Genomic DNA, 11363 nt, shown 5'->3' with positions numbered 1-11363 from the left:
CATTGTAACAAAGTAAACAGTTTTACACAAAATATAATGAAGGAGTCCAAATGATAATGCTATTATCCCTATTGATTTTAAATTCATATTATTTAGTCTAGCATGCGTTTCCAAATTTAAAATCCTCTTTTGAGGTCAAATAGCAATCAATAGTTATTCTTCATAGTAAATATTCATATTTTCATGTTGAGACTTTCCTCAAAAATTCAGTTTTATTTGTTATCATAAATTACTGAGAACTAACCGTTAGTAATTGTTGACTGGATATACTTAATAATTCAACACAACCTGCTTCAGTCTGGGCACCTGGGCAGTATCACAGCCCTCACACAAATCAAATGAGATTTGTGAGGCGCATATTTATCTGGTGCTTCCTTGTACCGATATTTATGTGTTTATATAAAATAAAAAAATCCAACACAAATCATGCTTTTGCTGATTGGTGCTACATGACGGATATATGTTATATGCATTCCAACATTCTCATTGTATCGTATTTGCCTATGATTGATCATTATAGGAAAGTGATTATCTGTAAAAAACGTGTAGATTTAGTATCATTAAGAATATGAGACGCTTTTTGTAAATTCTAGTATTTTGTTTGGACTGATAGAGTTTTATTTACGGCATAGATAAGAAAGGGAACTGGCATAATACTCCAAGTTAATCCAGAGGTTATTTTCGAAAATTTGTTGTACTGTATACAATTACAATGCGCCTACTTAATCATTTTCACTAATATTTATCCAGGTTTCATGTCACTACCAAGCAAATGGAATTCGAATTTGATTGTTAGGTAAATAGACGATCCATGAAAGATTGAGCAACCTGAATATAATTAGACCATACTTAACACAGAAAACTTGACTGTCTTATCAAAGAGAAACAGCATAACACATGAATGTCTAATTATCTAACAGACGCATATCGAACATCTAAATTGTGATCCAATGGTTATTGCCTCAGCAGTCAATTTATTTATTTGAAAAATGCAGCAATATCGTAGTCCTACTTTATATGAACAGCAAGAACTAGAATGATAATCCAGCCGTTACGAACCAGCTTAATTAGTTGGCTAAGTAAAACAAAAGTATATTTCAAAGGATTGAAAAGACTTTATAATCGCCTTTCATATATACTTGTATGAAATAGCTGAAGTTTATAGAAGAAGCAAGAATTTGTAAAATAGTCAAAATAAGGAATAAGATCATGTTTTCAAATGTTGATACTTAAAGTTAAAAACGATAAGAAACTTATAAAAGCAAAAATCGGAATATGGCATAAATTGTAATCATTCCGACTTGTTACTCGTAAGTAATAGTTAAGCATGAATAGGATGTGACTGTAAACATGCAATTAGTTCTTGTGGTTTTATTTCATTCTGACAAATACGATGAACAGCGACGAATAATGGAAAATGTCCAGTACGACGTCTGTCAGCTAAGATATTGTATATCTTGGAACAAAATAAAAACGATAATGATAATAACATGAAAAGTGTATTTCATCCATATTGCTAATTATAAAACGAGGTCAGTAAAATTTGGTTTAAACAAATAAGGAAGAAATGTCTACATGGTAAATAATATTCATTAAACAGACCGAAATTAGTTGCGTCTTGGTACTATGCTGTGTCAGCTAATATCCATTCCACCGAATGGTCTAATCATACGTTGGGAATTGACTGAGGTTTGAAAAATGCACCATGGGATACTGAGTCGGTAACAAAGTGCGATATACTTTGTGTTTGGGATAGAATCCAGCCGGTATACTTTCTATATTACCGATCTTTTATTTCACGTTGTGTAAAACCTTATTGTTCTTATTCCGTCCAACCATTTGGATGGCTTTAATATTAAGTTAAGACGACGTTATTAGTATTTTTTTTATCTACAACTTTGGTTCTATGGGATTCGTATTTTTGTATGATACCGTAAATTCCTAACTGAAGTCATACTGGTTTCAGTGTGCTTGGGTGAGTTGGTTGATTACCTGATTGATAATGTTCCTTGTTTATCTGAAACAAGTTTTGTATTTGACAAATAATTTGATTGATGTCTCGCTGATATCAGTTCGTTATATTATAGATTCGATTTTACGAGTTCTCTGAACATTTTTTTAGCTGTATAATACAGTGACGGTATTGTTGAGATATTTTGTATATAATCTATTCCATATTCGTGGTTACACGGTACTGTAAATACCAATAAACTGATGTGTTTTATAATTTGGTGTGATTGTGCCAACATAACCATAGATGCTGTATAGAAAAGGTATAAACTATTAGGTGGCATTCTGATTGTTATTACATATTCATCTTGGAATTTCAGGTCGCTATAAAGGCATCATGCTTTTTAACAGAAATAAAGCTCATGATTTTGGCCTTATCAAAAATAAATTATTTTACTGGCTAATTATCATTCTAGTGAGAGATATATTTGAGAAAAAATATGAGTAACCAAAATGTTTAATCGTCGAAAATCTTCGATTCTGGTTAGTGTTCCAGTTAAATAATACTCAATTATTCACATACAATACTTTTTAATTTTTCAATCAGTCAAATGCTAATTGACACTAATCTATATGAAAAGATACAAACTTTAAGTCTCTGCTGAAGTATTGTTTTCCAGCTTACTTCAATCTGTGATAAAAAATAAACTTCTGTTAAGTTCCACCACATTTGATTCGAATACATACGCTTCTGCCCCCAAATGGCCGAGAGTGGGGATAGTCCGCTCTCCTTCTCGAAATACTCTCACGTGGCCATGCGTAATATAACCTCTGCCAGGGAAGTCCTACTCACTGCCTTCTCGTGGCGAGAGTGTTGTTTACGAAATTGAGAGGATGAAAAGCGAATGTCCGGCGCTTTAACCGGATTGGTGGACACGGATAGTCCACCTAGGGGAGTTGGCAAACACTGATTCCAAACCAATGGTGCACATGGGCTCCAGTATCCTGAAGGAACGAATGGCGTATGAACCAATTGTTGGTCACCGGCTACCATGGGAATGCATCGCCTCACTATGCTCCACTGCGTTGTTGATCAGACCTTTAGGTCGAAGGCTCGGGGTGTGGCCCCTTAAGAAAACCACCTGCTTCAGTTTGGGCACCTGAGCAGTATCACAGCCTTCACACAAATCTCATTTGATTTGTGCGGCGCATATGTATCTGGTGCTTCCTTGTACCAATATTTATGTGTATAAATAAAATTAAATAAAAACACACGCTTCTGGTAGACTTGCTCATCCAGTTGTGCTAATGGAAAGCCTGGCTAAGAAGCTTGAATTGAGAAAATAAATCATTGAGGCGTATACATATACCCTTCTGATTCAGGCGTGGACATGTAGGTTGAAATCCTGACTGGGGGTATAATCAGCTTCCTCCAATACCTTGTCTATTTTCCACTTACGGTTCGGTTTTCAGATGACATGTGAGCATAGGCACGTAATACGCATAGACTGGCTCAACTTATTAACTTTGGTGCATACTTTAATCCTAATCAGGTTAACAATACCGATAAAAAACCTTTTTATACAGGTGGAATAATCTGAAGTATCTAAATGGACCACGATTAACTAAGTGATATTGTTCGCTGAGATGACATCCTAGTAAACAAAGATCGTTAAACTGCTCTAGTATAATAAATGAAATCGCTTAGGAAAACGAGCGTATTTGAAAAGAAAACTGTCAAGTTTGTATGGCCAAATCTTTTACTGTTTTCAACAAGTCAAAGTGTATGTCAAAGTATACATTATTGTGATACTCTAGTTAGCTAGTGTCCTTACAGTAGTTTTGTTTCCCAGAATATTTTGTGCTAGCTGAGAAGTAATGCTAAATCCAACCAATAACTTACCTGTTTTGCGTATTCAGCTCCGTCTACAAAAGTTCTGTACGGTATTTTATCAGTAATTGAACGAATTGATGGTCTATTGGTATCATTGTTAGATAATCGTCTTCCAACACTAATATTCAACAGATCTAGATCTCCTATATCGGAAATGTCGTCAAGTTTATGAGACATACCTTGAAAAAAATAGAAAGAATAATCATATTAAAAATAGGCTTAGATTCCTGCTACGTTGTTAGAAGGGAGAAGTGGGAAACATGAAATTTGAATAGCTGACTATTCGTTGATGAACTAATTTGTGTTTTTGTTGAAATGATTATTTCACTAAACAGTAGTATTTTCATACAAATTTCTGATTATCATCTATCTTTTGATCCCATACACATAGTTCCCTTCCGGATTAGAATAATGAATGATAACTGTTGGGGTCGATTTATGGACTAATACTATACATATATATATTTAATGTATAACTGTTAAGTAACTAAACTATCTATATTCATATTCTTATTATAAGCTTTATTTTGACCTATAGACTATTATACGAATTGTCATTCTTAAGTTATGCCCAGTTTATTAATCACAGTCCACCACAATCACAGCTAATTTTGGCTAGATCTTGTACAAATGTTATTTTATATTTTAGGTGCGATGTGGTCTGTTTGGCTTGTATATCGACTCAGTATGTTTGAAATATATGACTCATAATGCAGAGGCTGAGATCTGTGTTCTGGACTCAACAGGTGGGGCTAGGCAAGAAGAAGGACTCTACACTGCTCGTACGGGTTTATGCGTCACTACTCCGGTCGATAAGTTACTGTTCTCCAATTAGCGGTATCATTACGTTAGATAATAATAGGGCAAAGGCCACAAGTTATAAATGCACTGTATAGGCTGGAAAATTTAATTACGAAGTTTTTATCACCTTTTTGGATAACATTATCAACAATTAGTTACGCTAGGAGTGAAACTTTTCAAAGTTATTTCACAGATTTGTGTGAATCCACATATATAGGGAGGTGTAATTAAACAATGCAATTAAGGTTTATGGAGCATGTGCCTAGATGACTTCAAAATCAGTTAGTGTTCCGATAAGCGTGGAAAATAGAAAAGCATGTTCAATAGTAAATCACATAATTGAAATGGGGCATATGATTAATATCAGTATAGCTTTAAAAACGTAAAGAAACTGTCAAGGACGAATTCTTAAGTCTATAGAATCCTTGACTGTTCATAAAGTCGAACCCCCCTTACATGTAAAGAAACAATTTGTCAAAACCTTGAGTTTACCCTGGTAATCCCTAAATCATTTTGTGATCTAGGCTGATGTGAAAATTTCCAAACGATGTTAGTTTTCTCTGATTTATTTACAACTATCATTTTGTATACTTGAACTTCCGTTTAATTGAACTTAATTAATTTTCACATAAAATGCCTGGACAGATATATGTGTGACCAAATTGTACGGAATGTTTAACGCAAACATACATTTTTCAGATCATCACATTTTTGTATCACACGTTCCAAATCAATCCATCCTGTAAATTTTGTTTCGAACTCGTTTGTTTGCTCAAGTTTTGTTCTAAATTGTTGATATTTACTTTTAAATGGAATTCATGTCTTCACTGATCACACGATATAATATGAAATAACTAAAGTTCGTTTAAAAAATGTTCTAACCTAATCTATTCACGCAAATATCTGCACAAATTTTTGTGATGAGTATGAAAAAGTTGATTTTTCAAAAAATAATGAGAAAACTATACATGTAATAGTTAGTATATGACAGGTGTAATTAACCTTAATGAATAAAACTGAATAGATAGCATGAAATCCTGTCGAGTATCAATCTGATATCAATACAGGATACTGAAGTTTATTTCATCCATACTATTAACAATTAACGTAACTAAGAAGAATATAACTGATAACCAATAACTAACATGTAAGTGAAATCATGATAAATATGTTACGTTTTAGAAATTATTATATGAAATGACTTAATCAAACAAGTTAATTAATTCCTTGTAAGGTGACTCAATAGGAAATCACCAAAACGATAATGAACGTGATTGGCCAAAAATGGCTTTATTTTAGAAAGGATGAGACAACACTGAAAAACTTAGTTTTCTAAGGGACACGTATAGATACATATATGCGGTTGCTACTTGAAAGTGTTTAGCCCAAATAAACTTCACCTAATTACCATATTTTCTCTACAGTAACCAGTTTTGTACATACAAGAAGTTCGTATCAGTATCAGCTTTCGGATACTGCGTGTCATATTCATTTCCTGAAAAGATGTATGAAATTTCTAATTGATTTGAAAATAATTACTAATTCCGTACTATACCGTTTATATGAGGTCTGATAATTCTGTACAGCTTATTATATGAAAACAGATGAGAGTTGTTCAAACTTGAAATATTTAAATTCAAATACAAGTGTTTATTCAATAATCCATCACTAATTTTAGAATACTGGTCTTATAAAATGTCATTTAAAAAAAATTATTAAATAACATACCGATCGAGTTCTGTCGATCAAGTTCATGTGATTATTAAGTGACTAGATAAAATGCTGATGTTAAATAAGGACTGTTTAATTTATTTAAAAAGAACATTCATAGCTAATTTAGTAAAATAAAATAATAATATAACTTACACATGAATAATTCAGCTATTCCGCAACTTTGCTCTATTGTTAGATAATTTGTACCTGTTTATTTTTATAAATAGATAAATATCAGTTTAGAATTATATCGAGGTTTGTACAGGTGTCATAGTTTAAATTACGAACTAATCTTAGGTAGACTGCTACTTAGAACCAGAAGGGAATGGATAGCCGCTTCGTCCTAGTATGGGACTTATCAGCAATGTTCATCCACAAACCATGAATCGAAACCATGATCTACCGAGGAGTCCCACACTACGACGGAACTGCCATCTAGTGCGTGCAGGTTTTCGTCGGTGATTTAACATAGATCAGTTCATGATTACAATGAACTTCAGTTTTCTAATTTACTTCATTTTTTCGCAGTTTACCATTTCGATTTCGTCGCTTCTTTTGTCGACACGACATTAGGTACATCTGTTTTGTGGGGCAGATACTATACGAAGTTGTTGGCTTTTACCGAACGGCGATACATTTTTACATACATGTGCAGTTGCAGTGTAGTGAACAAAACACCGGTTGGGATAATCGAATGTATTTAAGCAAAAATTATAGACTATCTCACTAAATTCTGATAACCATACAATGAACAGTTAATTTGCAAATTAACAAACAATTGTCTCAATCTTCACTGTTTCTTCTGTAAATATCAGTCCATCTTCTCAGATTTCATTGTTCATGCATTTAAATACCGATCGCGCTTCGATTTTGTTCTTTCCTTATCGGTCTTCCGCCAAAATACATTCTATGTGTGACCATCACCATATATTACTTATGTGGATATAATTAGCTCACACAACAGTAGTAGTAGTAGTAGCAGTAGCAGTTTTATTTATTACATACGTTAAATGATGTTGTACAATCATAATCTTGCAAATAATTCAAGGTTCGCATAATAATATTTAGCAATAGTATATTATATATTTTACTGTGTTGGTCGTTAGCTATTTGTCTGAATGAAAGTCTGAGGAATACATAAGTTTAAAAAGGCATCACTTAGCAATATTCACTTGATATCGATATCCGCATTCAAGTGTGCCAGATAATGTAGTTTTCCATTGCTTTTTTTGCAAAGTAGACTCACATTTTAAATTGACTTGAGTTCGTTCAAAACATTATCAACAGGACACACAATAAGATTTCCATGTGGGCTCCAACACAATGGCAATAACGAATCGACTAAAGTTAGAAATATGAACCATCGAATAGCAACTCAGTGGTTTAATTATTGACTGATCTCAGCGAGACCTTAAAGTTCTGCGTTTAATCACCATTGTGAACGAGAAGTTTTGTGCCGGAATGAAACAGGTTTCCACTGTTTGTGTGTCTTTCACTGATTATCTATTTAAGGTCATTCTGTATTGTAGACCATAACATTTAAGATTTGGATAAAAGAATGGTACTTTTAAACTGTAGGGTCAGAACCCAATTATCGAGTTTTTTTAGCACTTATCGTTTTGTAAAAAAGCAAGTCTTATCCAATCTAACTAACTAGTTACAGTTCAGCTTTGAAACTGACTGACCTTGTTGTGTGACATAATATTATTCAAACCTATAATAGAATAATTTAACACTTGTTAATAATTTATATCACTTATTTAGATTTGTTATAAATAAATCTCCAAAAATATTCTTGAAGATTATTCTATAGGTTTCGACGATTAACGATTAAATCATAATACTTAATGAATTCATGATACTATGAAACAAGTGATTGACCTGTATCAACTTTTCAGGAAGCAGAAATAATGCAGAAATAGATTAACTAGTGATTTTAAATCATAGTTTCCGCATATGTATTATGTATGATATAAAACGACCTTTTTTATCAATTCTCAAAAGCTTATATTTATTTATATGTGTGTTTTATGAACGTGTAACATGAATTTTAAAACAGAACTACATATTTACTGAATTAATATGACAGTTCCGATTTTTTCTTAGCATGAAATCTTTAATGAAAGAAATTTCTTTTCATAATTTACATTTTACTTAGAATTATCAGAATTGAAAATGACTGATCTTTTTGAAATACTAAAAAATTGGTAATTGGTCATGAAGTAATGGTCGATGTCATGTATTTTTTAGTTCTATTAGTCGAGCTGCAGTACGGCTACTAGTTTAAATGACTCAATATCACCTGCACTATATTTTGGTGTTAGGTTGTAGAGATAGTCACGACAAACTTGTTTTGTAATTAGTTTTTGGAACTATTTGCATTTCTTTTCTTAATTCTTATAATTTGTACATTTACTACCAGTGACTGTAGAAGTTAGAAGGGGTTTTGTGGAGATCGCAGTATTTTCATAGTTGAAATCATGAAGCTAGACCACCATGGAAAACCTGGAAGCACTGGACGGCCGTTTCATCCTATTATGGGACTTCTCAGCAGTGCGCATCCACGATCCCGCCTTGCGAGATTCGAACCCAGGACCTACCAGTCTCGCGCAAGCGCACTTAACCGATAGACCACTGAGCTATGAAAAAGACTGTAAAAGTTGTTTGAAATTGTATGACCTTGGACTCTTCCTCTTCCGTTTTTGAATGCCCCATAGCACGACACACTAATAACCGCTGATAAATACACTGCTGCACACACGCGTCTCCCATTCTCAATTGTCTATTGTATGATAACTGAACTCTAAAATATTTATTATCTACATTTATAGACCACAGATATATTTCCATTATATACTCCAACTGGATATACTACTCGAATTATAACAATTTCCATTGGAACTATTAATTACCTATGATTGTGGCTTATTATAACAAATGCAACTCGAACACGCCAAGTCCTGACAACTGAAGTAACATCCCGTAAATTTTTCTTGTGTTTATAAATTGTATTTAATACAGTAATACATTGATTTTTGGACGTAACAACTTTATTATCATTTTTGAGTTAATATAATTATTGGTCCACCACAAAATCAATACATTTTTTATTTAAATTAATTGAGAACTATTAACGGATGAAACGAAAAAACAAAATAGCAACACAACTCAACTAACCTCTATCAGGAAATAGTTCATTCATTAATTCAGACACTTCCCAGAAACCAATTCTTATAACAGCTGCTTTCGTATTATCACCTAACTGTAGACCATCACATATTCCTGCTGCTATCGCTACAACATTTTTCAATGAACCGCATAATTCAACACCAACATCGTCTTGAGTTATAACTAATTTCATGTAATCTGTCTGTGCATTGAGATATTCAAACAGAACACACAGAATACTAGATATTAACTAACAATAATTTACATTTGAACAATGTAATTTACTGACATTAAACTTATCTCACCAAGCTTAACTATTTTTTCCCAAGGTCAAAAAGAAAATTATCTCAGTATGAAATGAAGTACAAATTATTTGGAAAAAGTGCGTAAATGACTTATCAAAATCACATCCATTAGATTAGGTTTTACGCAATATTTCTTTATTCAATAAATATGAAGGATTCAGTTATTTGGACATTATCTTGTCTCATTTATTTAATGAATATTAACTATTTGAGTGTAGTTTTCATTGGAGATTTTATTGTAAGCCATAACTGTTGTTGCATTTGTGTCTTCATAAAACACGTTGAGCTACGCTAAACAGACGAGTTAATAGCATACAGTTGTGATTAATTTTATACACTTGTAAAATTTATCTCAATTTAAGAATACTGGAAATTTTTAAATTTAAATAGATTTAGAACGTCCCGTTTCAATACGATTAAGTATTGGAGGTACCATTTACTTCTGTGTACAAAAGCAGCGGTTAAATAACTATGGGTACAGCTTTTTAACAATACTGACTTCCATTATTTGATTCATCCATTCAGTGTTTCGATCTTGATTTTTTCTATAATCCACCAATCCAATGCTGATATACACGCTCCTTATACTCAATTTTGAATTGGTGTGTGACTAAAAAGACTAAGATAACTGGGAAAATGTAATTTTCAAGTCGAATCAATATGTATTCAAACCCATTGGTAAATATCTATTTATCTATCCCTGATAAATACGTCGAAACATAATGAGTTGCATAAACGGTTTGTACTAAAAGCTTACCTCCTTTAAAACCTGTTACCTACCATATGCTCACAGGGATGTCATATGCCTGGACTCGGCCAGCATATCACCTTTAAGTTTGACAAGTTGTGTTTGTTCAAGATTGTACAGATTACATTATAAGCTGTGTTATTCCTCACAAATTTCAAAGCTGCTTTTAAGATGGAACACTTCTAACTTGCTTTTGATGGGCTGCTGAAATTGAGATTAGAATCTTTTTGAAATCATTTCGACATATAATTATTTAACCGTTTGTTTGTGATGTACTAAGGAAATCTAACAATCTGTACAATATCTCGAGAATAAATGGTTTGTCAAATTCAAACAGAAATGAGCTGTGTTAAGCATTATATTCTTGTAGTCAAGATCAACATTATATATTCACTTTGGAGTCAGTCCACTTACTGACCAATAGAAATAAGCTGTAAAAAAATTCACTCTACATTCCTAATGATAGCTTATTTGAATTTTTTATTCGTCTTTTCTATCAATTTCAGGTGGTCAGGTTTGATAGCTTACAACAGAGGATTGGCCATGTCACCAGTTCTATGAGATTAGAAACTAATTTAATTTGCTGGATTTTCCTGGTTTATGAGTAGATCTCGTTAGAAATTTTGATTTCATTTTTCAATACTTCAAATAACTAAACGACTAATGAAGTCTAATAATGATGATTGACAATAAATGTTAATTAAATGACCAGTACACTAAAAACTAACAATTCGTTTGTAATACTTCGCTATATGACATTAAATAGGAATAATATATTTGTCAA

The 11363-nt window shown here is 32.6% G+C and overlaps 1 protein-coding gene across 1 annotated transcript in view; it reads right to left on the bottom strand.

Annotated features, from left to right (window-relative positions):
- Window positions 1–1229: 1229 nt before the first annotated feature.
- Window positions 1230–11363, bottom strand: part of Smp_169570 (putative glycerol-3-phosphate dehydrogenase) — a gene marked incomplete at its 5' end in the record, with an annotated part of 16373 nt that continues 6239 nt past the window's right edge. The window contains 4 exon segments of the mRNA XM_018799948.1: window positions 1230–1456; window positions 3854–4023; window positions 6512–6565; window positions 9536–9728. Coding sequence (XP_018653810.1) covers window positions 1322–1456; window positions 3854–4023; window positions 6512–6565; window positions 9536–9728 — 552 coding nt within the window. The 3' untranslated portion in view covers window positions 1230–1321.

Source organism: Schistosoma mansoni, chromosome W, assembly GCF_000237925.1.
Source record: "Schistosoma mansoni strain Puerto Rico chromosome W, complete genome".
In the NCBI taxonomy this organism is placed as follows: Eukaryota; Metazoa; Platyhelminthes; class Trematoda; order Strigeidida; family Schistosomatidae; genus Schistosoma; species Schistosoma mansoni.
Note: the sequence above shows the minus strand (reverse complement) of the source record. Positions and strands in the feature narration are given on the sequence as shown.